General features: G+C 60.8%; 5 protein-coding genes across 5 annotated transcripts; 2 read left to right on the top strand and 3 right to left on the bottom strand.

The window, feature by feature from the left end:
* Positions 1-5931: 5931 nt before the first annotated feature.
* PLICBS_008220 (uncharacterized protein) lies at positions 5932-8588 on the bottom strand (the record flags this gene model as incomplete). Its single annotated transcript, XM_018324285.2, has 6 exons — positions 5932-6384; positions 6442-6610; positions 6666-7608; positions 7681-7783; positions 8104-8349; positions 8469-8588. 6 exons carry the CDS (start codon positions 8586-8588, stop codon positions 5932-5934), a joined length of 2034 nt encoding a protein of 677 aa, XP_018177464.2.
* Positions 8589-11166: 2578 nt separating this feature from the next.
* Positions 11167-12794, top strand: PLICBS_008219 (citrate (Si)-synthase; the record flags this gene model as incomplete). Its single annotated transcript, XM_018324287.2, has 4 exons — positions 11167-11283; positions 11356-11420; positions 11504-12441; positions 12496-12794. The coding sequence occupies 4 exons, from the start codon at positions 11167-11169 to the stop codon at positions 12792-12794; spliced, it is 1419 nt and encodes a 472-aa protein (XP_018177466.2).
* Positions 12795-15260: 2466 nt separating this feature from the next.
* PLICBS_008218 (mitochondrial DNA replication protein yhm2) lies at positions 15261-16440 on the top strand (the record flags this gene model as incomplete). The annotated part of the gene is made up of 3 exons (XM_018324288.1): positions 15261-15486; positions 15621-16293; positions 16386-16440. 3 exons carry the CDS (start codon positions 15261-15263, stop codon positions 16438-16440), a joined length of 954 nt encoding a protein of 317 aa, XP_018177467.1.
* A 606-nt stretch (positions 16441-17046) lies between these two features.
* On the bottom strand, positions 17047-20240 carry PLICBS_008217 (uncharacterized protein; the record flags this gene model as incomplete). The annotated part of the gene is made up of 3 exons (XM_018324289.2): positions 17047-19803; positions 19859-19969; positions 20028-20240. 3 exons carry the CDS (start codon positions 20238-20240, stop codon positions 17047-17049), a joined length of 3081 nt encoding a protein of 1026 aa, XP_018177468.1.
* Positions 20241-23020: 2780 nt separating this feature from the next.
* Positions 23021-25256, bottom strand: PLICBS_008216 (uncharacterized protein; the record flags this gene model as incomplete). The annotated part of the gene is made up of 3 exons (XM_018324290.1): positions 23021-23126; positions 23185-24772; positions 24872-25256. 3 exons carry the CDS (start codon positions 25254-25256, stop codon positions 23021-23023), a joined length of 2079 nt encoding a protein of 692 aa, XP_018177469.1.
* Between the last annotated feature and the right edge of the window lie 1973 nt (positions 25257-27229).

The following is a 27229-nucleotide window of genomic DNA, read 5'->3' as shown; positions in this document are numbered from 1 at the left end:
TGCATCTATCGTCAACCTCGTCCGTGTCGTCGTTGCTCCTCCTGTTGGCCAGGCCGTGCCGTGCTCGTGCGCACAACACCGACGGCAATGATTCGCTGTTGCGCATAAACAGTCGAAACGACAGGCATGCTCGCCCGCAAACATATCCACTACGTCATTGCCTGGAATGGCCCCCCCGTCGGCGATCCAATCCTGGTCTCCCCCAGGCTCCAAAGCCGCGGGCGCCCGTACCAGCAGCTACACCCAGCCAATGAGCCCGCGGGCTTATTTTTTCGTGGCCGCCGGCCATCGTCTCGCCCGCCGATTTGGACGCCTGACAAGCTGCGCGGGTGTGTGTGAGATGGGCCACCCCCGGTCCGACCTGGCCAGCCTGGCGTTCGGTCGGCGTCGCCGTTTTTGTGGGTGTGTGGGAGGCGGAATGGGGGAAATCAATGGGATGGGATGGGGGAGGCGAGCGCCTCACCTCCCGCGGCGGCTCAATCTGAATCAGGTTTTGGAGACGTAACGATATGCGCCTGCCTTGGGGGGCACGCCAGCCCTGGTGTTTGATGGCTTGACGAGTTTTTTTCTGGCTCCCGCGGTGGATACGGGTTATCTGGCCGGGTCTGGCCTCGGCGGCTGCAGGTGAGCCTTTTTTTTGCCCTCGCGCCCTCGCGCTCCGTGTCTTCTGGAAACTCTGGAGGCTTCGGCGTTGCACCATCCAATGGCGACTGACCCCCAGCATTAGGACCGAGCCCACGATGGGTCTCTCCCCATGGGCAATGGCGGCGAAATGGCGGCCGGCTGCATGAAGACGCACCGCCGGAGCCACCCAATGAGTCGCGTTCCTTTTGCGTCGTCGCCCGCCCGCTGCCCTTCGGTGAAGCCTTCGAGAACGTCTTGGCCCTGTTGCGGCTGCCCGCTATTCCCGACTGAATGACGGAACGGGAACCACAAAACCGCTCATCGTCACCTCAGCTCGCGCGCTCTCGCTCCGCCGGCCACGGCGGTGGCCTTTTGCCCCGGCCGATGCCCACTTTTGGCTGACCGTTTGCCGTCCACCGCCGTTCCTGCTTCAATTTGCGACGAGGCATTTGTTGAGGCCAGCCCCAGGCCATGCGACGCCGCCAGTGGACACACGGAGTTGCTGCGAAGTGGCTACAGGCTAACTAGCACAATGGAGTGCAGCATGTCCACACGCGCATCGAGTTTTATTCACTTCCCCATAGTCTCCGTACTGCGCACAGGGTTCAGTGCTGCGCAGTACAGTGCCACTGTCGCGTGAGCCGACGATGGACTGCATAAGAGCCTGCAGGGCTGATCCATTGCGGTGCAGCGACCCGGCACGAAGCGTGTTCAATGATGCCGTAAGTCAAACCCCAGCTTATCTTGACTTTCCCGTCCCAGTCCACAATAGGAACGCCTGTCCCGAGGCGCAAACGCCATATCCGGCCTGCAGTAATTGGCCGAGTCGCCCGGGACGCGAGCGCGCCAGAATACGCGGAACGGGGAGCGGCGTCGTCTGGCATCTCGTCATGCCGCCAGGGTTCTCTACGGCGAGCCGTCTCTAGCTGGACCTCAACCGCTTTGTGGCCGTCCCTGCAGCTCATGGCAGTACTCTCCTGCACGAGGTTTCAAGTGACGGCCCATTCCCCGAGTCGAGAATGCCCATCCCGCCGCTCGTCATTCACTAAGGCATACGTGTCCAATTTGGTCACATTCTGAAGTCTGCTCATCTGCGAATCTGCATCTGTCACCTGCGCACAGGTAGCTCGGCCGTGCGAGCAATCACGAAGCAGCTGTTCGGGAGTGTCGTAGTCAACTCTCACACTGATCTGGGGTGGCCGATCCTGCATCGTAGCCGGGCGGTTAAAGCTTGCCCGCTCATCCGCCCACACACACGCAACTCCGGATTGGGGCCGGGACCCATGCACCAGACAGACAAGCCATGGCTGGGGTAGAGGGATTACAGTATGTATGAGGCTGGGCCAGTCAAGAAGGACGAACCCTGTCTGTTCGTCTGCTGACCCGATCCGTTGCCTGTATGCGAGGCATGTCGCTTGCAGCTAGCCTTCACGGACACACACCGCCAGTACCAGCTTTTGCCGCTGAAGACAGCCGCCGACACGGTCGGTCGCTCAACACTCGGGGCAACTTGGCCATGCCCGGCTAGACCTCCTCCTCTGGTCGTTGACAGGAACAGTACCGCCGCGTCATCGGCGAGCGGCACGGCACATCCCAGCGTTGCACCGCTCGGTGACCAGGATTGGCATCTCGGCACAATGGCATCCAGTGCCCAGCTACAATTAAGGTCGGTGGGCAAGGCAGCCAACAGATAAGAAGCCACCGGCACGACAACGGTGGCAGAGCACAGGGCCTCAGGATTTGGAAAGGCGGTGGCCCGCGAGGGCCGAAGCTCTTGGTGGCTTTTGTTGCATGCAGCCAGCATGAGGCGTGCCGGGCCGCGTCCATGAGGGTGCATTGACCTTGTCGACGTGCAACAAGCAGCGAGCAAGTCCCGTCTGCAGGAACAAGATGGGCCGTTTGTGACAGCTGATGAGTTGCTACGAGATACAGTCGTCACGCTTGGCAGGCCCGACGGCAGTTGCTGGTCACGAGCAACAGGAGCTCGGCAGCTAAGACAATGGATGAGATGTTAGCACCAGCCACTTCAACAGCCGACGGCCGGACACGCGGCAGCAGCAGCATGGCGGAGAGAGTCGAGACGACTGTCAGCCAGCAGCATGGCACATGCACAATGCGCGTCGGCAGCGGCATTGTGCTGTATAGGAAAGTGTTTCTAGGTCTTGGGTTGCACAGCACCGTGAGTACAGTGCTGTGCAATGTCCTATTCCACGCGGCACATCAATCAATAGCCACCCAGATCGCAACATCGACCCCCGAGTTCCGGCACCGCTACGATCACACACCACGTACGCACGGTGACGGGACGCTACGGGAGCAGTCTCATTGCGCGCATTTCCCCCACGCACTCGGTGCCTGGCTGGCCGGGGTTTGATTGGGACGGCCGTTGAGGCGAGCGAAGCTGTCGCCCTGCGCGCGCGCAAGATGGCTTGCCGCTTCCAGTGCCGCCAGACGCGGCGGTCGCAAAGGCTAGCTGTGGTTTCCACTCTTCCCGTGCCGCCGCTGCCGAGACGCGCCGGGCGTCGCCTCTCGAGGAGCCGTTTTCTCCGAGGCGCGAGGCCAGGCGGTCGAGGGACGGCGTTTTCGAATTTTCCTGGCCGCCCCCATGGCAAGTCCACGGACCTCGCGGCAACGTCGACACCAGCAAAAAGACGCAATCCAGCAGGGCAACCCGGATGATCAAAGAGGCATGGCTTCGACGGTGGACAGGAAAGGACGGGACAGGGTCTTCAGGGCTCAAACAAGCTGCTCTGCCAAGCCTGAAACGCAGGCGGGATCCCGACGCTCGAGCGCTGCAGACCAGGACCCTGCGAGGCACGGCGATTGACGGCGGCGGCGGCGGCGCGGCGCCTCGTCGCTCGGCCGCCGCCCAGCCTCGCGACCCATGACAAATTGGGGCTCGGTCCCATGGCGCCTCTGGGGCCGGTTGACCATGTTTCCCGTTCGTATCACGCCTCGTTTCGTCCTGTTTACTGCGACACGCTTCTCCATGCCAAGCCAGCCAGCCTTAAATGGTTTCCATGCAGAGCCATGCTCGGGGGGTGCATTGGAAACACGCCACGAAAGCCGCGCCTCCGTGAGGATTGCGACAACATCTCCAGGCACCTACATGCTGTACTGTGCAGTACTCGTCGCTTCAGCTGGCGTCGAGAGCGCCTGTCGATTGCCTGACTCGGCCGACGAGGGGAACCGTTTGCGGCCAGCGTTGCCCCGTCATCGTCGGCGGGCCCAGTCGCCGAGACGATGGTGGACAACGGCGTCTCCATCCAAAATGTTGTCACCCGCTTCGTATTGGACGTCGGGATTCCCGAGCCCAGGGCGCTCCTAAGTCGCGGGCCGAATCGAGCAGGAGATAAGCGGCTCTGCCCAAACCTTGGGATGTCTCTGTTTCTTGTCCTTGAAGACGTCATGGTCCTCGTCCTAGTCATGTCTCTCCTTTTACTTCTTGCCGCTCCGATGTCGTTGCTCGACGACTGCCGGTCGTATCAACGGGAATAAGCCTCCCGTCCTTGCCGTCCCGCGTCAACGCCCAGCCAACCAAGCGTGGCGAGGCGAGGCGAGGAGAGGCGACACAGGAACGGTTTCCGATGGCGAACGCGGAAAGGGGACCATTCGCTCGATTGTTTGACACGGCACTTTTGCCCTCAGGAGGCGACTGCCGGCGACCGGCCCGGCCGGCGGACCCACGCCGCGAGCCTCGCAAACGTTTCTGTTGGCAGCCGGGGCAAGTCTTGGGAGCGTTCGGACGAGGCTCTCCATGCAACAAGCTTCGCTGCCAAAGGGCCGGCCTGGCTCCAGCGTGGCCGCCCTGCGCTGCCCTGCTTCGGACACCCGCCGTCAGGAACAGGGGCATCAGCCGGTAGGCCCATGACGCCAGCCAGGGGTCGCCCGACGATGACGGCCCTGCTGGGTCTCTCGCCCTGCATGTCAAGTCGTCGGACTGCCGCGGGCCGAAGGTGTGGAGGGCGCAATTCCCCAGTTCGCGTGGCGTGACCCGCGAGGGCAGGCAAAACGGAGTCGTCGCCTCGCTCTCGGTCCATGGACTTGCTGCGTGCTTGACGACCGGAACAAGCCGCAGGACGAAGAGCCCCATCTGTCATTTGCGAGCGCTCCGTACGTGTGTCGTCAACGCGGTCCCGTACCGCCGCCGCCGATGCGGCGATGCATCGTGACGGGGGCCCGTGGGGGAGCAATGTCTGTCTGACGCTGCGACTGTCGCTCATCTGACCATGCAACTCCAATGCTCTTGTGATTGCAGCTTGCCATCGTGTTTTTATTATGTGGTGTTGCAGAGAGTTTGTCTCCGCGTTCATGCACGCGTAGTGGCATGTTGTAATTGTACCTTGCTCCTGGTGCTCCCGCGTGATCCATCTGCCGAGCTGCAGCGCTGCATCATTGATTAAGGTTTCTACGAGGCTATTTACAGTTCAGGGGACCTGGGTATCCAAACGGAGAGGCCACAGCCTCGTTTTGAGCTCATGAGCCAGAATTGGAAGTTGATGTCGCGGGATCAATTCTTCGACTGAGGTATAGGGTAGGCCAATCTCTCAACCCGCACTTTCAAGACGACGCGGCTGGTAGATTAGGAATGTAGTAAAGAGACGAGCCGCATATCCTGTGTACCGCCCAGGTCGGTCTGGACTTACCCAAAGGATCGCCTAGTAGTCAGAAGGAAGAAAGAAGGGCGTCGATGACGGTTCTGCTCCGCCGAGGAGGAGACACGGCACTGCCTCACTCTCCCTCACTAGATAGAATACCTCCAAATCCCCATAGACATGTCACGCGCAGCGAGATCTTCACACATTCAACGAAGCAGACATCTTGTCAAGTATGTGTTCAATTATTCGGAACCACGTGCGCAGCAAGCGCGTCCCAGTAAACAAAGCAACCCTTACCCGGGAGCAAAAGAGCAAAAGCAGCAAAAAGCAACTCGGCGGCACCGTCCGTCGACGTTCCACCGTTCTATAACCCACATGAGTTGTACGTCCCAACGACACCCAAGTCGAAGGGGACGACAAGCCTCCCCGCTCCATTCTCCAAAGGGGCAGGGACGGAACACCTGAGAAAGCTCGTGAATAAGCAAAGAACCAGCGGTTCCCAGACCGCCGTGCGGCAACGTGTGCCGTCTTTCCGCCTCTCCTCAAGAACGCCGGACCTTAAATTCCCCCCCTCCTGCCGACCATGAGAGACAAGAAAACACCAAGAGAGAAATCTGAGATGGCGCACGGGGCGAGGCTCGTCAGCCGCGCGCCCCACGCTGGGGTATCAATTCGTCACCGCTACAACGCCGCTTATCGACACCGTGGCCTAGCTGCCGAAACCTGCGGGAAAGTTGGGCATGCCGCTGGGGAGGTTGCCCATGCCGAAGGGGAACCCGGACGCCGGGGGCTGCTGGCCGCCGGCGCCATTGTCTCCATGGTCGCCGCGGCGGTCTCTGTTACGACGACCGCGACCGCCGCCACCGCCGCCGCCGCCGCCACCCTCCTCATCGCGGTTGCGCGTCGACTTGGGTCCGTTGCTGCCGCCCTTGTCCGTCTGCATGCGGCGACTGATAGCCTTGGACGAGACGCCGGCGCCGATCTCGATATCTGGTTCCTCGACGGCCATCCCGCTCTCAATGGGCTTGCCCCCGCTGCCTCCGTAAGGCGCAGTTAACATCCACTTGCGGTCTGCCTCGGTCAACTTGTGAATGGGTATTATGCTGATGCCCGTCGAGTAGTCGCTGCAGTCTCTGGGTCCAAAGCCGACTCCCCATCGTGTCTAGAGCATGCCAGGTCAGTATGTTGCTGGCGTGTAGTAGAGCCCGGAATCACTCACCCTGAGAGGTATTTCAATGTTGCGAGGGTCCTCTGTGCTTTCCTTGGCATTTACGGCGTCTTTGCGAGTGAGCATCTTGACAAAGGCATGGCGCTTGTCCCTGTTCACGATGCATGTCTGGACGGTGCCGAAGCGGCTGAAGATATTTCGGAGCTCAGCCTCGGAGCAGCTGTATGGTACTCCAGTTAGTAATTGCAAAGAATAATCGGGGTGGCATCACTCACGTCACTCCGCCCACGAAGAGGGTGCGGCTGTAGACCTTGATGTGGTTTGGCGGTAGAGAGCGATCGTACTCAATCCATCGCTCAATCTTGGGCATCTCCGAGTCGGGGGTCGCGCTACGGCCCCGTCGGCCTTGTGGGCTCCTCTGGCGGTAGTCGTTGCTGCGTCGGCCGTTGCGGTCACGGTCGTCATGTCTGTCACGCCCACCGCGGGGAGAATCCTTGGAGCCCCAACCGCGATCGGGGGAGCGCGAGCGTGACCGCCCGTGATGTCTGGGGGACCTCATGCCATCCTGATAGCCACGGTCACGAGCGTTATCGGCACCAGGCCATAGCTGCTGGCCGGCAGGATACGACCCCTGCGCAGCGGGAACAGGAGGCTGGAACGACTGCTGGGCCGTCGCATTGTTGCCGCCGGTCATGCTCTGGATCAAGGCCGGGATCTTGTCGAAGGGGACGCCCTGGTCGGCGAGGGCCTTGATGAGCATGATCTGCTGCTGAGTGGTGGCATCAAGCCCGCCGGACGGGGGTGCGGCGGACGGAGGAGCGGCGGCATACGGGTTCGGCAGGGCGCCGTTGGTGGGCGGCATGCTTACACCCTGGCCCGGCATCTGAGGCAGGGAGAAGGGCAACGCAGGAGCATTCACTGGTTGCGCGGGGGCAGCATACGACGGCGCTGGTTGCGCCGGTGGCTGGCTGAAGGAAGGCATCGTCACCGACTGAGGCATACTGGCGGCGGGATAGCTGTACGACGCCGCCGGGGCGGGAAGCGCAGAGCTGCTCGGAGCAGCGCTGGTGGTGTTCTGGCGCGCAATGTTGGCCAGCGCCTCCAGGATGGAAGAGCCTGTAGGGGCCGGAGCCGCGGGCGGCGTTGGCTTAACCTGTTGGTTCTGATACGAGGCCACAACGGCTGCCGGAGGGCTTCCGGGGGGAGTCGTCGATACTTCTGGTGAGAGACATGTCAGTCGACAGCGTTGGGCGGCATGCCGTACGACACGGGACGGGAGCTGAGACGTACTGGCTGGAGGGGAGGCGCTCAGCTTCTGCTTGAAGGACTCGAGCATGGGCTGCGGGAACGTCTGGCCCTTCTCCCAAATGTCAAGCAGCTTCTTGATCTTTTCCTATTTTCACGAGAGGTCTGGTAAGCTACTGATCGTGTGCGTCGTATGGCAAGCGAGCGTGCGTGCAGGTGAGGGAGACAGCCGGGGAGGCTTGGACGGGATGAGTGCGAGGCCGTGTGCATGAACAACGGATCGATCACGCCGTGCGAAATGAGGCTATCGCGTCACCCGCTGAAGGCGAGACTCTCAAGAGGTCATCGCGACCGTCGATGGCCATGGCGTCATGAACGCCGCCGCAGGTCCGACTGCGTCCTACTCGCAGCTACGGCCAGGGCTGCTGTGCTCGAATGAAGCATTAATCGTGATGTAGCAGTGCGTACCTTTTGCTCGTCCGGGGCGGACTGGATAATGTCATTCATCAATACGGGCATGAGTTCCGTCACTCGATGAACTCCGGCAGCGTATGTGCCGTCTTGCGCAGAGCTGTTTACTGTTTGTCCTTGGGCCTTTGCTTGCTCGAGCCACTTGCGGGTTACAGAGTCTACGACGTAGAGAACCCCCAACTTGTGTGTACCGGGCGCCTTCTTGAAGTGTGTGTAGATCTTCTGGATGAGAACCGACTCAGACTATATGAAATAAGCGTCAGTCAGTGCATGTGTCGGGTTACTGCGCGCACGCCCGGCAAGCAAGTCTGGAGACGTTGCCGTGCCGTGACGTGCCAGGGTCGTGATGGTTGAAGGCATACCTGAACGTTGGCGACGCACAGCGACGTCAAGCTGGTAATACGGGATCCTGAGACTCCAGGTGGTTTGAGGTTGAGCATGGCCTGGAGGCCAGCCTCCAGGTCTGCTACTGCAGAAGCCATGGTGTAGTATTGGCGGAATACGCTCAAAACGCTTCCTTGCGTGGTTCAAGTTTCCTTGCAGGTGCACCAGCCCGAGGACCGCGTCGTTGCGCCGTCTTTATGCCTCGTACGTATGTGGTCTCCGAGCACACAGCCAAACGGCCGGCTTGGGGCAGCAGTCTTCTTATGAATGGGGCTCGAGGCCGATCCTTCTATCCCTTTGAGATACCCACGAGGAGAGTGTGCAGAGGCCAGGCACCGAGAACACGGGCGTTTACGGGCCTCGTCAAAGCGAGACTTCACGAAGAAGCGTGTGCGCGTCGCGGGCGTGTACGAGAGTGACAAAGCTCAACGAGTACGGCGGCTTATTGATATTCCCCCGAGATCCTTGGCGCAAGCGCGACAGTCGACCTTCTACTGTGGCGTCGGGAAACAAGGCGACGGTGAGTCACAGGCAGGAAAGCGTCGGACAAGGCTCTTTCTTGGTTGCGCGGCGATGGCTTTGCCAACGCGTCTAGGGGCCGTCGGCGGCAATCAGGTATCCAGGACCGACGAGCAAGAAGAGGCCCGACAGATGGAGATGGGCGCTCGCACGAGGCGATGGCAGCGATGCGGTCGGGTTGATGGAAAGGGGTGGAAGTGGTGGTTGTGAGGATGGCGAAACGCAGATGAAAGAGGAGAAAGCGAAAATGGTCAGGTGTGGGCTGGGGCGGGCTTTGGAGAGGCCTTGGTTTTCGAGAGTGGGTCACCTGCCTCAGGCCCATGGCGCCTCAATTAATCCGAAGTACCTTCGTACCCCCCAAAAGGAGGTACGACTATATCACGTGACTGGCTGAATGGTCGAGGCTCCCTGCTTCGTTGCCGCCTGAGGCGCCCCAGATGACGGCAGGCTGCTACTGTTCCCGTCACCCACCTCGCTGAAGTCAATGCCGGGCCGGGCCACACACCGCGGTGAGGCGGATCGGTGTTCAGCTCGACAGCAGGGTCAGCCCGCCTTTGTCGCGCTGCGACTTTTCCCGGTGCAGGCAGTCTATTCCGGTGCACAAAACGCGGCCCAACCCCTTTGTGCTACTACATCCGTTCCACATGTCTTTGTACTGGACGAGTCCTATTCTCGTTGGGCGCACAGGCCTGGCGAGTTTCAACACGCAAGAGGTAGGCCTTGTCTGGTCTCAGACCGGGGGGCACGGAAAATGGGTTGTGTGGCCGCCCGCGGTGGCGTTGGGGAGAGTCCGATCGCCGGCGGAAGAGGCACTCGACGGACATGGAAGCCCGTGATGCGCGCCGCTCTCGATCGAGTGCGGCAACGGTTCGCACCCGGTTTTCAACGACAGCCGGACGCTGCTGGCTGGCCCTCGGGTGCAGGGTGGACAGGGCGTTCACGAGGACACATGCGGAGGAGAGGCGCCGGCAGAGCGACTGTGGGCCAGCGTTCCAGTTGCCAGCAAACGACATCATGGGCCGGGCGCAAGATCTGGCACCCGAGGCACCTCCTGTACCGTCGCTTGTGGGACGGGCAGGACTGGACGGGCGCGCAGCTTGGTAGGTTAACTTAACCGACCGCCGTCATGGGGGTCAAATGACGCGACAATTCGGCGCGTTGCCCGGCTTGGGCAGGACGGCAGCTTGGCTCCCGCTGTGCCTGCGTCTGCATTGCCTGCCCTGCCCTCGGCCTGCTCGGAGCACGGGGGGCGACGTTACGCTTCCCGTCGCCCGAGCCTGCACGTCGGCACACGGAGGGGGCGGGCGTCGTCGCGCTGGCAGCAACAGCAGGAGCGGCATCCATGGATTCCATCCCGTCCGGCGGTACTGTGGTAGTAGTAGCAGCAGCAGAGCAGCAGCGGCGTCATTCAGCAGCAGACGACGCAGCAGCGCATCACACAGCACCTCCACGGGCGCACGCCATTCACACGCAAATGGTCTTCCCCCCCGGGGTCCCCCCAGACATCATCTTGTTCTCGTCCATCTGGCATGTGTGTCCCGACCACCCACCCCGGTCGGCGCGATTGCGGTATTATTGGCTGCACCGTCCGGCCCCCTTTCGCAGGTGGCAGAGATAGGCGCCGTGCAAGTCGCAGCAGCAGAGGCTGCCCTCGGTGGGCCCGGTCCCGACGGGCGGAAACACGGAGGTGAAGGTGTGGTGGTCGGGTGGTGTTGGGGGCGCGCGCCCCAGTGGTTCTGACGGCTGCGGCTGCGGTAATGGTGATGTAACTTCCGCCGAGAGGTCGCTGTGACGGGGGTCCCACGGGGGGTCTCACGGCGACAGGGGGGTCCCCTTCAGAGGGTGCCCGTCCAGGTGAGGCAGGCCCGGGGCCCACGTTGCCGCCGAGGCCCAGCGCTGCAGCGCCAGGATCGGCCGGACCTCTGGGGGGCAGCTAATTTTTTTTTTCGGCCGCGAGGTGGACGCGCGCACTTGCTCTCCCGGCACCCAAGAGGTACCTCCGCGCTGCCTTGCTCGGACAACCAAGACACCGCCGGCTGCTGCGCCTTTTTCAACTCTCCTCCGGCCCGTGCTGTGACACCTTCTCTTCTTTTCTTCCTCTCGTCCCCTCCCTACACCTCCAGCCTCTTGCTGCCCTCCATCCCCAGACTTGCCACAATGGCCTCCGTCACGCGCCCCAGCAACTCTGCCCTGCGGGCCTCCCTCAAGGCCCCGGCCTTCAATGGCCGGACTGCCGCCTTCAATGCCGTGCGCTGCTACTCGGCCAAGACCCAGGTAGGACAGACATCGTCGCGAGCTCAAACAGTATCGATGAATCCCAAGCTAAACCGTCCGTCCCATCCGCAGACCCTCAAGGAGCGCTTCGCCGAGATCCTCCCCGAGAAGGTTGAGCAGATCAAGGCTCTCCGCAAGTACGTGTCCTCTCCCCCCTTTGGCCCGGGGAATCGAGCCCGGAGCCCCCGATCGCTACACAATGCTGACAGCCTTTCCCTAGGGAGCACGGCTCCAAGGTCGTCGACAAGGTGACGCTCGACCAGGTCTATGGCGGCGCCCGTGGCATCAAGTGCCTTGTCTGGGAGGGCTCCGTCCTCGACGCCGAGGAGGGCATCCGCTTCCGCGGCAAGACCATCCCCGAGTGCCAGAAGCTTCTGCCCAAGGCTCCCGGCGGCAAGGAGCCCCTCCCCGAGGGTCTCTTCTGGCTGCTCCTCACCGGCGAGGTCCCGACCGAGGCGCAGGTTCGCGCTCTGTCTGCCGAGTGGGCCGCCCGCTCCGACATCCCCAAGTTCGTCGAGGAGCTGATCGACCACTGCCCGACCGACCTTCACCCCATGGCGCAGTTCTCCCTGGCCGTCACTGCCCTCGAGCAGACGTCTTCGTTCGCCAAGGCCTACGCCAAGGGCATCAACAAGAAGGAGTACTGGAGCTACACCTTTGAGGACTCGATGGACCTCATCGCCAAGCTGCCCAACATCGCCTCGCGCATCTACCAGAACGTCTTCAAGGGCGGCAAGGTCGCGCCCATCCAGAAGGACAAGGACTACTCGTTCAACTTTGCCAACCAGCTCGGCTTCGGCGAGAACAAGGACTTTGTTGAGCTGCTCCGTCTGTACCTGACCATCCACACTGACCACGAGGGTGGCAACGTCAGCGCCCACACGACCCACCTGGTCGGCAGCGCTCTCAGCTCTCCCTTCCTGTCCCTGGCGGCTGGCCTGAACGGTCTCGCCGGACCCCTGCACGGCCTGGCCAACCAGGAGGTGCTCAACTGGCTCACCGAGATGAAGAAGGTCGTTGGCGACGACCTGAGCGACAAGAACATCACCGACTACCTGTGGTCGACGCTCAACAGCGGCCGTGTCGTTCCCGGCTACGGCCACGCCGTCCTCCGCAAGACGGACCCGCGCTACATGGCCCAGCGCGAGTTTGCCCTTGGTACGTGAAGTCAGCGCAGGCAGAGAGAGAATTGCTTTGCTAACACTAGCGCAGCCAACATGCCCGAGGACCCCATGTTCAAGCTCGTCAGCCAGGTCTACAAGATTGCCCCCGGTGTCCTGACTGAGCACGGCAAGACCAAGAACCCCTTCCCCAACGTCGACGCGCACTCGGGTGTCCTGCTGCAGCACTACGGCCTGACCGAGGCCAACTACTACACCGTCCTGTTCGGTGTGTCGCGCGCCATTGGTGTCCTTCCGCAGCTGATCCTCGACCGCGCCTTCGGCTCGCCCATCGAGCGCCCCAAGTCGTTCTCTACCGACAAGTGGGTCGAGCTCGTCAGCAAGCTGTAAGCGATGGTAGGATGACGGACCGGGGCGATGCATATGGAGCAAAGATTGAACACGCAAAACTACGACATGCAACGGAAAAAGGCGAACGACTGGCGTGTACTCGTATTCACGGGCTGGACGGTGCACGGCATGGTGTACGCTGGGAGAGGACGGCTTGGGAATAGACAGTCGGTGGGTGACTGAGCGGATACCACAACCCACTGGCGCTTTGACTTGTACAGTATGCTTGGGCCTATTCTCGCTTAGAGGTAATGGGATTGGAATTCCTTTTGGAAGCTGTCTTGTGCTGTCTTGGGCGTACGCTCATGCGCTGTCACGGACAATGTGCTCGAGTGCTGGCGCGATTGGCGACACTTTTTTGTGCGATGACGTCGTGATTGGACGCCGGCGCGGCCATGGCGAGGCCGAAGCCGGAGGCGGTTCCGAGCCCGCGCGCAGGACCCTTGCTGCAGATCCTGCAGCTGCGAGAGGCTCGGGAAGTGGACGCCTGACGCTGCAATTCGGCTACGGCTGAAGCGTTGAGCTGGGGCGCGACTGGTGATTGACTACGTGATTTGTGGTCCATGGACGGAAGCTGTGCGATATTACTGTGAAGACGTATCCTGCTGCAACACTGCAAGGTTATGGCAGATGGTTTTGCGCACACGGCATGGGGGGCCGTGTCAGCATCGATCCCTGCGCAGAGGCAATAAAGGGGCACAGGCGCTACGAGGTCGCAAACATGGTGGTGGGTGCGTTTGGGACAAGTCCGAGGCCCTGCATCCGTACCTGAGGTACAGCAAGGTTACGGGCCGTCCAGTGCTGTGCGAAGGTTTGTGCATCATGGCGCAATCAGCACTTACACGGGCCGGATGTGGCGCGACTCGTTGGCATTCGCGAAAAGAAAATAGCCCGTCGTCGTCGTTGTTGTCGGGGACACACGTCGGTGCACGGATTGGACGGCATGGAGGGCATGGAGGGCATGGCGGCAGCTCAACAATCGGTCCCGTCGTGTTGAGAGCCCCAATTGGCTTTTTGGCGCGACCAGGGTCCAGCCGACCAATTCAGAGGGGACGGGAGGGAGCTGGAGCTTCGCACAAGACGCTGCGGGCTGGGTGACGGTGGCGCTTGGGCGAGGAGGCCCCACCCAACATAAATGGAACCTCCATGCAGGTGGGAAGGGATTGAAGGCCTCTCAACTCCAGCGCTGGCCATTGGAGCGCACCTCAGAGAGTTATCGGCGGCGGTGGGCTTCCATTGTGTTGGTTTTATGGCGGGAGGGACGAGGCGTGCTGAGGAGGTGTGCTGGACCTGGCTCCCAGCCAGCCCTGCCGCGCCAACGACGGGTGCCCTGCATGCGCTGGCGAGTCCGCTGTGCCCGCTGAGAGGCTGCCCGCGCTGTAGGGAGGCAGGGCCAAGCGGGAGGACTTGGCGCCTCTCGTAGCCTTGTCCCGTCGGGTTGTTTGTTGGCTTGCGGGAGCCAACAGAAACGGCGGACGGACCTTCGCTTTTTGTCGTCCATTTGTTTTCTTCAAGAGGGTTTTCTGATTTCGCGAATCTCGTCGGGCCATGGCCAACGCCCAATTCGTTACCGTTAGTAGGCCGCAATACTGGTGACCGCAGTAAACTGCCCGTAGAGCCCTCCAGTCCCTCCCCGCAGGTAGGTACGAACACCGTCCCCGGCCCGGGGCATTGAGGAATCTCCCCTTCCCCCTTCTCCCCCCCAGCGGCCCACCTTTTTTTCCATCTGCCCTGCCTGTGGTGCTGGCCTGCTGGGGGCTGCGCGCCCATCCAGGAACCGCTGATAAGCCTCGACGGTTTGCGCTACATAAACGCGTACCGTAATAACCGGGGCCGCTCAAGTAGCCGGCACGGCGGCCTGCTAACAGACACGTGCAAGACAGGACCCGACGCCTCAGACAGGCCAGGCCAGGCACAGCCACCACAGGGGCGTCCATACCGTACCTCCACTGCCACCACATCCCAGTGACCGCTGTAGCGCCCCCCGGACCGCCCCCAGCACTCCCACTCCCCAGCGCTCAGCAGCCGCCTTCAGCGCGTCCCCAGCACCAGCAGTTCCTCCGGAGAATCACGGACTGGCTCTCTCCATCGTCCGAACAGCCTCGGCCCTCGACTCCGTCTCCGGACATCTCTCGACTCCCTGACCCTCTCCAAGGCCTCAGATCGCTCGCATTCCAGGGCCGTAGTCGTATACTCCGCTCCGATCCCGTTCGGTAACCGCAGCCTACAGCCGCATCCCGCATCCCGCGCCCGCGTCCGCAGTCGTCGCTCCAGAGTCCCCAATCCCTCCCCCGGGAATTTCTGACTCAGCAACCAGCCCCAAGTCTACTTTCAGCTGCTCCTCGCTGTCGTCGAGCTCCGTCTCACCTTCAACACCACAACCACCACAACTTCCCCTCCCCTTTTCGCGAAGAAGCACCCTCTTCCCTTGGTCAGGGCCCCCCTCCGTCGAAGCAATCCAGAGCCATGGTCGCAGTCGCCACCGTCCCCGCCCCCGTTGGGGAGCCTCACAAGCTTGAGAAGAAGCCCATCAAGTTCTCCAACCTGCTGCTGGGCGCCGGTCTCAACATGTTCGAGGTCACCACCCTCGGCCAGCCCCTCGAGGTCACCAAGACCACCATGGCCGCCCATCGAGGCGACGGCTTCGCCACTGCCCTGGGCCGCATCTGGTCTCGCGGAGGTGTTCTCGGCTGTAAGTTTTCCTTCCATCGTCATCGTCGTCGTCCGCCGCTCTGCTCTGCCGCGCGCCTGTGAGCCCGCTGGCCCGGGCGCGGGCGCGGGCGCGGCTCGTCGCGTGTCACATGCTGACATGGATTTGCGCGACAGTCTACCAGGGCCTCATCCCCTGGGCCTGGATCGAAGCCTCGACCAAGGGCGCCGTCCTCCTGTTCGTCGCCTCCGAGGCCGAGTACTACGCCCGCGCGGCCGGCGCGTCCGAGTTTGGCGGTGGCATCCTCGGCGGCATCACGGGCGGTGTCGCCCAGGCCTACGCCACCATGGGCTTCTGCACGTGCATGAAGACGGTCGAGATCACCAAGCACAAGATGGCCGCCTCGGGCGTCAAGCCCCAGTCCACCTTCCAGACCTTCATGGACATCTACCGCAAGGAGGGCATCCGCGGCATCAACAAGGGTGTCAATGCCGTCGCCATCCGCCAGATGACCAACTGGGGCTCCCGCTTCGGTCTCAGCCGTCTTGCCGAGGGCGGCATCCGCTCCGCCACCGGCAAGAAGGACGGCGACAAGCTGTCCGCCGGCGAGAAGATCCTCGCCTCGGGTATCGGTGGTGGTCTCAGCGCCTGGAACCAGCCCATCGAGGTCATCCGCGTTGAGATGCAGAGCAAGAAGGAGGACCCCAACCGTCCCAAGAAGATGACGGTCGGCAACACCTTCAGGTACATCTACGCCAACAACGGCATCCGGGGCCTCTACCGCGGCGTTGCGCCGCGCATCGGTCTCGGTGTCTGGCAGACCATTTGCATGGTCGCCTTCGGTGACATGTGAGACTCCCCTCTAGCTCCCCCCACTGCTTCTCCACACGGCAACCATCAACCCCCACGTACATCATACAAGTTACTGACAACTTCGACAGGGCGAAGACTTATGTTGAGAAGCTGACCGGCGACTCGGTCTCGGCTAAGCATTAAGCGGCGTTCCGGGAATGGGCACACTTTGCAAAACACAAGAGGGGGCATGATATTTTCCTAGGCCTGACGCGGACGACACGGGCCTCCCTGGGCCTTTTCTGGTCCTCAACTGCTTTTCTTGTCGTATCATGGCCAGGCGAGTGTGCGTTTTGTGTGTGTGCGAATGCGGCGGCAATGATGGGGTCGTCTGAGCGAGCGCGGGAGCAGGACTCTCCCCACCCGCGCGTGGCCGAGTATCTTCTTGCGAGTACAAATCTATATGCGGGAGGGATGTGGGAGCGTTTGCGCGCGCGCGCGAGTCGTGGACAGGCGGCGACTGGTTATTTGTTACTCTCTGGTTCCCATGACATTTGTTATAGACACGCTATGTAAAGGGGTGCTAGAGGGCGCCAATAAACGAAATAGACGGAATGCGATGCCACGTCCATCTTTCAGTATGCTTATGACTTGAATTATAATGTACTAAACCTATTAAAGTTATATAATATCTCTTATAATATCAGTTAAGCCATTATTGAAAAGAGTCTCTTCTTTTAATTTCTTTATTAGTAGGTGTCGGTTTAAAACGCTCGCTATGCTTTATAACAAAAAGCTCAAGTCCTAGCCCTACTGCACTCTGCAGACCGTCTCCTCAAACTCGTCGTCGAAACTCGCAGGCAGCTCCTTATACGCGAGGCCCCAGTCCTCCTCCGGATCGAGATCGGCCCCGTCCCTTAGAAGCTCGCGCTCCAGGGCCTCGTCAATCTGCTGCGCCCCAAAGTCCTGGTCTACATTGGCGACATGCAGCTGCAGGCACCGAATATACTCGAAGATGGTAGCTTGATCGTACCAGCCGAGGTGGTCGGTGTTAGGCGGGGGTGGGATCTTCTGGAGGCGCATCTGCGAGCGGCGGCGGGGGCCGCGGCAGCGGGCGAGGGTGTCGCGCTGGTGACGCTCGAATTCGGTTAATAGCGGGCCGGAGGGGTCGTCGTCGAGGTGGGCTTCGCGGCGGAAGAGGTTTGTAGCTGCGTAGGCTGGGCCTTGGACCGCGCCGATGACTGGGTTGCGCGTCAGGACGAGCTGGCCCGAGGCTATATAAGTCTGATGGGCATACGCGGCTATCGATCGGTCCGTAGCATCGAGGTGTATTCGACCCGGGCTTTCGTCCGGAGCGGCGCTCAGCTCCGGGGGCGGGGGCTCCGGGTGCGGGAGGAACGGCTTCGGCCGCCTGATTCTGCGATTCGTCCCTGGAAGCGTCATGAAGTGCGTTTCATGTTCGTCTCGCTCATCGACCGAGAATAGAAACACGCGTCCCGACGCATCGCCGATGGCTAATTGCGTCTTGCCCGGCGAGAACTCGCCGCACGATATAGGCGCGGGAGCCTCCAACAGGTTCCGCACAAACGGCTTGCGCCTGTTGCGGACGTTCCACACTTTAACGGCCCCGTCGCTGGACCCCGTGTAAAACCTATCCGCCGACGCGCCCCACGCTGTAAACTTCACGCCGGTGTCCTCCCTTTCCCGGTCGTGCGTGAAGAAATCCTCCAACGGCTCGGCGTGTTTTAGGGTGTGGATCGGACGGTCCCCCTGCGCCGTGTCCCAGACGTAGACATTTCCGTCCGTACATGCGGCCGTGACGTAGGCGTGGAGAAGTGAGTTGGGCATGTACGTCAGCTCGTTGATGTCTATGGCTGGGCAATCCAGCTTCTGAAACTCCGTGTACGCCAGATCGTCGTCTCCCCGCTCACGGTCGCGCTGAAAGACATGGATCTGAGTTCGGACGTGCTGCTCGACAAGCAGTCCAGAAGGTGATGTTGCGACTATGAATCGAGGAAGCTGAGGGTGCCACGCGACCTCGAAGACGTTGGCAGTTGTGGCCGTCATGACAGCGGCTCGGCACCCTTTCGCAGCGTCCCACATCATGATTTCTCCCGAGTTTCGCTTGTCTTCTGGAATGTCGTGATCATCGTTTGTGAGGCTGCGGGGCGAGTAGCCAACAACCAAGAGATGTGTGGTTCCCGGCGCCCGCCCCCATTGCATGGTTGCGGGAAAGTACGCCCACTTATCGGAGCCGTCAGCGTCCGTTCGAGTGCAGGAGATGGCCTGATACGGGCTGTGAGCAACGTCGTCTGGATTGACTGTGTATATGCGGACGGCTCTCGTCGGGACGTCCGCCGCGGAGGCCACGCGACCTGAGCCGTCTTTTGCTGCTGCGACAAAGTTGACATTACCATCGTGCTTCCAAGTCGCAATGGACTGCATTGTTTCACCGCTCTTGGCGACTTGCCACACCTTGACCGTTCGGTCGAAACTCGACGTGAAGGCACGGCCGTGGACTTGGTCGTAGTCGGATGAGACGACGGACGAGTAGAGCCAGGGATCTTGACTTTGCCGCATGGCTTCGGTCGAGTTTTCGCCCTTCTCGACAAGCGGCCGCGGTATCCGGTGATCCGCAAACGCGCGAAGGATACCTTGCGACGTCGAACAAAGCACGAGGTTTCCTGGCTTGTTGTACTGTTGGTTGTGGGTGTCTGAATGCGCAGTCGCGCCGCAGATGATGTTGCCGTCTGGCACCCACGACATGGTCGAAATGTCGCCCGCACAATTGGTGAACTCGGCTACCAGCGCCATGCCATCCTCATGTGCTCGCTTGAACTCGTTTTGGAAGTTTTCGTAGCGCCGCATGCGACCAAACCCAGCGTTGCCCTCCATCTCCCGTGCGAGCAGCAGTGACGAGACGCGACTGGCGCGACGGTCTGTCCGGTGCTGCTCAGTGGCACGGTCTAGTGACAGGACTTGTTGGTTGTCAGAGATCCTGGCGGTGCCGGCCATGAGGTCTGAGCAGAAGTTCCTCACATCTTCCGCACTGCGACCTGCGACAGCGCTGCCCACGATCGACGCAACATGAACATTGTGTTCATATGCGAGCGACTTCAGAGACTCGGCCGTGGGCTTACCGGGAGTGGGGATATATTTTTGCAGATGCTCGAATATCTCCTCGATTTCTCGTTGCGTAAAGTCGACGTGGTAGACTTGAGGGAAATCGGTAGCGGCCGAGGCCGGAATTGCAAGGCCAACTCCGCTGGCTATCAGAGCCCGTTCGGCAGCGGCGAGATATGGCCGCTTTTTGTGGCTAAACCAGCTGTTCCTCGCAGGCCGTTGGGAGCTTGGCGTCTGTCGGTCCCTCCTGGCAAGCCTTTGTGCGTACTGCTCCCGGAATGCACTCCTCTGGCCGGCCGTGCGAGCAACGGCCTTGGTGACACGGACAAGCGGGGGGAAAGGCTGAGATTCGACATCGAGAACAGCACCCGGCAAGGGCGATGGAGGTTCGAGCAGGCGGCTAGGAGGAGGGGTCGGGGGAGTCTTCGTTTGTACGCGAAATTCCTATAGCCAGCAAAGTTAGTCGCGTATATCGAGAGGTGAGGCTTTGAGGACCTACGGGACGCGCAGCTAGCCCCTTGATAACGTCCACTGTCTGCGCAGCGGCTTGCGTCCGATTGAATTCGCTTTTGATCCGGAAGACGGGGCTCCTGGCCAGCGTCGCGACAGCCTGCCTCGAAATATTAGCTTCATGGCCACGTCGAATGTCGCGTGCTCAGCAGACGCACCTGAACCGCAATGTCGTCTACGCGGTAGACGCTCCGCGAGAGTCCCTGCACAGCATGGCTCACGAGCGGGAGCACAAGCTCCTGCACGCGAGCCCGGAGGCTCTCCTTGTCGCCAGCGAGATCCTCGACGCGTCGCCTCTTGAGCGGCGGCTCGTCGCCCGCGAGGTCGATGACGGTGGCCCTAGGAACAGTAGCGGTAAGCGTCAAGCTCATGGAGGCAAACAACGGGCTGGTGATTGTGTGCCGCGGGGGCTTTCGGGACGCGAGGCGCGGGCCACGACAAGCCGGCCGAGCAGGAGGGATCGTGGATAGGAAGGATATAGTGTTTCGGGAACGCGTCGTGCACGCGCAAGGGGGAGCACTTACGACATCGTCATCGCGCGGCGCGGATGGTGTGGAGTGTTTCGATAGAGGTCGGGCACCGTTGGCGGCGTAGCTCTTAATTAGCCAGCCGGACTAAATAACGGGCCGATTAGCTAAGCGATATCTATTTAGATGACTTTCCTAGCTTTATAAAGCTTTTCTTTAGCTCTTTAAGCCTATATATTTTAATTATAATTACTTTTATTATTAAAGATATTAAATATTAAGATATTATATAATATTATATATTTAGCGAATTATAATAGGAAATAGCTGCTAATTACTTGCTGCCTCACTGTCAAGACTAGATAATTAACATGCCCAGACAGTCGCATAAACAATTAAATGTTCGGCCGTTCTCGTTATGCCTTCTTTGACAGGTTTTATCGGGCAGTCAATTGCGCATCTGGTACATTTCTGGACATGTCAAGACGTTACTGCCATTGCGACCAGGAGCCAGACAGCAACACCCCTACACGCGGTCCATTAAGGCAGCAGATTGCGGTCTTCATTTCATGAAAGATATTGCCGTTGATCATACTGTTAGTTTTCATGTATTATTAACATATATCGGTCGTAGTTCCGTCAATTGATACGGTCTACTAGACGCATCCGTAACTGGTATTGAATTGTAGAAACATCGCCGGCTGCTACTAAAAATGGAACCACGGGGATTCGGGCGCAAACCACTACAGTTGACAGGCAGGTGCGCATTGAAGAGAGCGCTCGGTGCCCCTTCCCTGACAATGGGTCCTGTTAGATGGAGAGATCAGTCTGGTGGCGTTGGGCGGCTGTCATGCGGCGGAGCTCGCCAATGCGCAGAGCAGCCCCCTGCGAAGCCCGTTCCCAAGGCAGATCTCCACTCCATGTGTGGTATGCGAGGAACGACAGTGTCGTGCCTATACTTCTTATTAGACAGCCATGGAGAACTTAGTACAGCACAAAGGCTTGTGGCTCGAGTCTTTCTACAGTACAATACACGCAGTATCTCACTTCCTTCTTATCTTAGGAATTTATGGAGTTATATGTAACGTTAGTTTCTGCCATTGACAGCAAACAACCACACAGCCCATAGTTTAACTGTAAAAGCGGCATCTTTCTTCACCCAACCCATCGCTGCGCAAAGCCCCCCATCTACCCACCCTCATTGATTCGGAGCCGCACCTTGCCGCCCATTTTCCTAGTTGGGGCGCTGGCAGAGGATGGACTGCGCGTCAGGCGGGCCCGGTATGTTGGACATTGTGCCCGTGAGGTGCTGGTTCGGGTTCTGGCACTGGGGGTCACTGTGTACAGCCAGCGGCGTCAGCTTTTTCATAGCTTCGGTTTGCACGCGCAACTCGCACTGCGTGTATATCTGCGACTGTACGTGTATAGGAGAGGACTGGATGGTACGTACAAGTAGGTGGTGCAGGCGACGCCCGACGCGATTTGAATGGACCCAACCTCAGGCGGCCTGCGCATTTGCCAGCTGTTAGCAACTGCCCGCTTGTAGCAAAGGCACTTGTATGGTGTCGTTGGAACGACGTAGGAAAGGGACCACAAACATGGTATTGGGATCGATGGCGACGCATTGCTCCGTAGAGGTGATTTGTTGTGACGGCCCTGCGAACTGCGGGTCGAGGTAAACGATGGCCTGCGTGAAGATGTTCATTAAATACCACTCTCCTTGTCATCCGCACGAGGATGCGAGAAGTGTCGGTCTTACCACGGTAGACTGCGCGGCCGCAGCGGCGGCAAACGCAACGGGGAGGAGCATGGAAAACTGCATGATTGTAGATGTACGTAGGTTGCTTCTGGCTTGTCAAGCAGTGTCGGAAGTCTTCAATGCCAGAAGCGCCATCAACATCACAGTGACCTTCACCCCCTTTATACCCCCAAAAACAACAACACCTCTCGCAGCCCTCCTATCAAAACAGTCTCGATCAGACCCATCCATGTCTGGCCCGATGTCGCAGCCCATCATCTACTGATCACCACCACATGGGACACCCAATGGGCCGCCACTCACCATCCCTCGCTCTCATCGCGACGACGGGACCTCAGTACTAGCTTACTACCGATGGGCCGGGCCGGACTCACTCAATCATCAACCAGAGACATGGCGCGGCTCGCCCAAAATGAGCTCGAGACGCGGCGGCGAGGCGCCTCGGCGCAGGCTGCGTTCAGTGTTGAGACATGCATAAAACGGCGCGATGCCCAACTCGCGATCGTTCCAGCATGGCCTGCTCCGGCTGTGAACATCGAGGCGGCATGGCGAGTCGGCGGACGCAATGCCGCGACGCGCTGACAACGATCTTTACGCCTTGTCTCAGACCGTTGGCCACGTCCCTGCAACTGCCGGCATCCAGCCTCAGCTCTGTCGTCCGAATCGGCACATCAGCAGCACAGGGAAGAGACGGACACTTTGGGCCCCCAACTCAGATGAAGAGGCTCACTCTGCTGGCGACACGATACCGTCCACCACCAAGATACATGCGGAAGGGGCGCAGAGCAAAGTACTTCAAAAAGAAGAGTGTAATTTAGATACTCTTTAGGTAGCCTACGCACGTGCTTATACATTTGAACAACAAGTCTTCGCACGCCAAGGTTGCAACAAGCCAAATCTTTGCCCTCTCCAAATAATCCATCTCTTACAGCTTGGCAGCGCCGGCAGGCGTCTCAGCCTTGATCTCGTCGTACATCTGGTCGATCTGGGCGCGGAAGGCCTTGGCGGTCTGGGGCCGCTTCAGCTTGAGTCTGTGCAAACAGTTAGCATTGCTATACTCAGTCAAAAGTCTGGCGCACGAAAACTTACGTCGGGGTGAGGAGCTCGTTCTCAATGGTAAACGGCTCAATGTCCAGGTAGACGTTGCGGACCTTCTCGAAGCTGTTGAACTTGTGGCTGCGGCCAATGTCGTCGAGGACCTTGAGGAAGGCCTTGCGGACCTTGGGGTCCGAAGCGGCCTTCTTAACGGCAGCGGCATCGCCGGCGGGAACCTCGCGCTTCAGGACCTTGCTGGCGAACGGAGGGAAGTTCTCCGGGTCGATGCCAAAGATGGCGACCAGGGTCGACTCCTTGGGGTCGCCGTGGACGTAGGCCATGGCAACCACGTTGGAGCTGCCAGTGTACACGTTCTCGATGCGCTCGGGGGAAATGTACTCGCCCTGAGACAGCTTCAGGACGTTCTTCTTGCGGTCGATTATCTTGAAGCGGCCAAACTTGTCCACTTCGCAGATATCGCCGGTGTGGAACCAGCCATCAGACTCAAGCGTCTTCTGGGTCTCCTCGGGGTTCTTGTAGTACTCCTTGAAGATGGCGTTGCCGCGGATGAGCAGCTCGCCGCGGGGGTTGGGCTTGTCGTCGACCGAGTAGTCGTAGTCGGGGACGGATTCCAGGCACAGCTCGGTGGCAGCCATGGGGCCGCCAACGTTGCCGAGAGTGAAGTCGCCGTTCATCTGCACGCTGCCGACAGCGTACGTCTCCGTCATGCCCCAGCCCTGAGCAAAGTTGTTGGCGAAAGCCGCGCGCAGGAACTCCTGGACATCAGGGTCGAGCTGCGCGCTGCCGCTGATCATGGCGTGAGCCTTGGTCAGACCGACGGCGGCCTTGACCTTGGGCGTCCAGATTCTGTCGTACAGGAAGTGGGTGTTGGAGGCCTGGCCCGGAGGCGCGCGCATGTTGGCCTTCTTGGTCTCGATGACGCGTCTCGACAGGGCGCCGCGGATACCGGGGGCCTCGAGGGTGGCAGTGCGGATGGCCGAGTTGAAGCGGTTGAAGAGGCGCGGGACGGAGATGAAGCCGGTGGGCTGGAGGATCTTCATGTCGTCGACCAGGCCGAGGATGTCGCCGCGGAAGAAGCCGATGGAGGCGCCCTCAGAAAGAGCAACCTGGTCAATGAGGCGGCCGTAAATGTGGGCGAGCGGCAGGTAGGAGATGTGGACGTCGTTCTGGGTGACGTTGCCGCTCATGCGGGCGGCGGCGTTGGCGGAGACGGCATTGCCGTGGGTGAGGACGACACCCTTGGGGGCGCCCGTGGTTCCAGAGGTGTAGTTGATGGTGGAGATGTCGTCCCAGCCGGCAGGACGCAGAGGGCGGCCGGACTTGGCGCCAATCTCCTCGACCTCCTTCATGGAGTAGATCTTGATGCCGTGCTGGGCGGCAAGCTGGTTCAGGACGGCGCCCTTGGAGTAGCCGTCGAGCTCGCCATCGTCGAGAGGGTCCATGGACACGATGACCTTGACCTGGGGCAGGCGGGGAGCGAGCTTCAGCAGGGTGGGGATGTGCGGCAGGGAGCAGACGATAGACGCGAGCTCGGCGTGGTTGATGATGTACTCGGTGGTGTCGGGGCCGAGCGTCTCATACAGGGAGACGGTGTAGAGGGACTGCGAGGCCAGCGCGAGATCTGTTGCGACGGCTGGTTAGTATTGCAAGACGGCCTCGCGAGGCGCAAATCGAAACTTGCCTGTAATCTGCCACTCGGGGCGGTTCTGCGACCAGAGACCGACGCCATACTTGTCCCCCGCGATGCCAGCGAGCTTGTTGACCTCGACGAGACCGGCGCCCAGGTTCTTGCGGCGCTCAGCGACGTCGGCATAGCTAATCCACTCAAACTTGTCGGACCAAGTCTTGGTGGCCGCGTTCCAGGTGCGCGAGCCGAAGCATCGCTTGTTGGGGCGCTTGCTGGCGGCGCTCTCGAAGAGGTCGTTTACGGAGCGGATGTTGGCATCGAAGGATGTCAGGAGAGGCCTGTCGCGGAAGCGGTAGTGCCTGTAGATGGCGCTGCGGCCAGGTCGCTCCGACCCGGGGACGGGGACGCCGTACGGGGAGCCGGGAGCGGGAGGCTGGCCGAGGTCCTTGGCCTCGGCGGGGGTGAGGGCGGAAGACATTGCGTTTCAGGAGAGGGCCCGGGGGGACACAAAGAGGCGCGAAGTTGCACAGGCGGTATAGAGTATAGACGCAGAGGCCGAAGCTGAAGAGCGACGGGAGGGATCACGATTGACCGAGTCGGCGGGGTTTCGACAAGGCTGCGTGTCGCGGAGCTGAATGCACGTTGCCCAAGACGGAGGTGCGCAAGTCCACGAAGGTCGAGGAACGCGAGGATGCTTCGCGCTTGGAGGAGGATGGGAGGAAAAGGGGGAGAAAGAGGCCAGACGACAGGAGGACGAAGAGGAGGAGGAGGAGCGGGAGAACGGGAGGAGAAGAGGAGCAGTCTGGAGAAGAGGTCGGCTAGGAGTATATGCTGGATTGGGACATTGAGGCCGAGTTTTGGGGGCGGCGAGCGCTGGCTTGGCTGGCACTGGCGCTGGCGCTGGGGGGAACTGGCACAATGAATCCGTCATGAGGACGGGCAGGAATGGCCGAGGCACCGGGGGCCTCGGCTGCCCCAGATTTCTGGCCCACGGGCTGGCCGGTGGGCGGGCATCTGAGGCGGATGCGGGTCGCCAGAAGGACGGCGACGGCGCTAGCGGTGCGGCACTGCGGCTGCGTGCGAGGGGCATGGCGGGCTTGGGGCTTCGGGCAGGCATTGGGGGCCCTCGAGTCAGCACTCTGTTTGGCCGTCACAGGGACGGCCTCCACTGAAGCCTCCACTGGGCGGCCACCTCAGTGGCCCGGCGCCCAGGACCTTCCCGCGTTCCAGCGGCTGATGTGTGGTGTGGTGCAGCCCAGGCACCGGACGGGGTACAGGAGGGTCTGCGGAGAGGCTCACCTAACCCAAGGTACTTTGTGCTGCGGTCGTCCGGCGTCGAGCACCCGCCGCTTCTCCGGCGGGCCGCAATCTGCCATGTGCGGCGACGGCGGCTGAATTGACACATGCCGACCCTTGACGCCGTGCCGCTGACCTCAGCGCCAGACCCTCAACGACCTTTTCCGCCAAACAGCCATGGTGCAGCGTCGTCTGGAAGACGAGACAGAGCAAAGCGCACGACGGGGCAGGCTGCCTGCGCAGTCGCATTTCGTGGGGTCGGCGAGATGCCGTCTGGAGATGGCCCGTGGGGGAGGCACGAGGTGTGTGTGGCTGCTGCGGCCAATCAGTGGCGCCCGCTTTCAATCAATTTCCGGGTCGCGTCCGTTGCATGTGACGGGGGGGAAAAGGGCTGCTGGATGGAGGGCGGCCAAGGAATTTCTCCGCCGTCCCGGCCGCCGCGTCGTCGCAGGGTCGCAGAGCAAATCGCATTTCTTCGCGGCTGCAGCTGAAGGAGCGAAAGATGCCAAGCCAGAAAATGAGCGCAGATGTTTTGCATGGTCGGACGTGGTGCGCAGACAGGTCAGAGGCGAGACACACAGATCTCAGGCAGAGATATGGTTGATGAGAGCCGCCGTTGTGTACGTTTCCCCGTCACCAAACGTCCGGGGGCGTACCACCTCCGGAGTTTTCGCTGGAGCCGCGCGGACTTCGCTGGGCTTCGGCCCTTGAATGAAACCCGGTGCTTTCGGACACTGCTGGTCCGCCCGGCGTTTGTGCCCCCGACGATGCCGCCGCCCCTAGCTGCGTCCGCTCACGAATAGACGCTGGCATAGGGTAGGTCAACAACAACGAGCCACATGCTCTCTGACGACAACTGAAGCGCCTCTCGTCGGGCGAGGCCCAGCACGGCACGTCGCCAAGAGCGCCCCAGTCGCCGGCTGGCATCAACTCGGAACCATCCCGGGGGAGGGCATGCTGTCCTATTTAATCCTTCTTTGACAATCAATGCTCGGCCGGGAGCTTAATTGCCTGGCTGTCGTGCCGTGACGCACGGCGCTACTGCAAGCGGCGCCGAGGGTCCCCGAGCGCACTACGGGGAAGCTTGTGACGCCACCCAGACGCACAGATAGGAGGCGAACGACACTCCACCACCCATCGACGGCGATCGTGCAG

The sequence above is a fragment of the Purpureocillium lilacinum genome, assembly GCF_023168085.1.
Source record: "Purpureocillium lilacinum CBS 284.36 DNA, scaffold_6, whole genome shotgun sequence".
In the NCBI taxonomy this organism is placed as follows: domain Eukaryota; kingdom Fungi; phylum Ascomycota; class Sordariomycetes; order Hypocreales; family Ophiocordycipitaceae; genus Purpureocillium; species Purpureocillium lilacinum.
The sequence above is the reverse complement of the archived record's forward strand: the minus strand, read 5'-3'. Positions and strand labels throughout refer to the sequence as shown.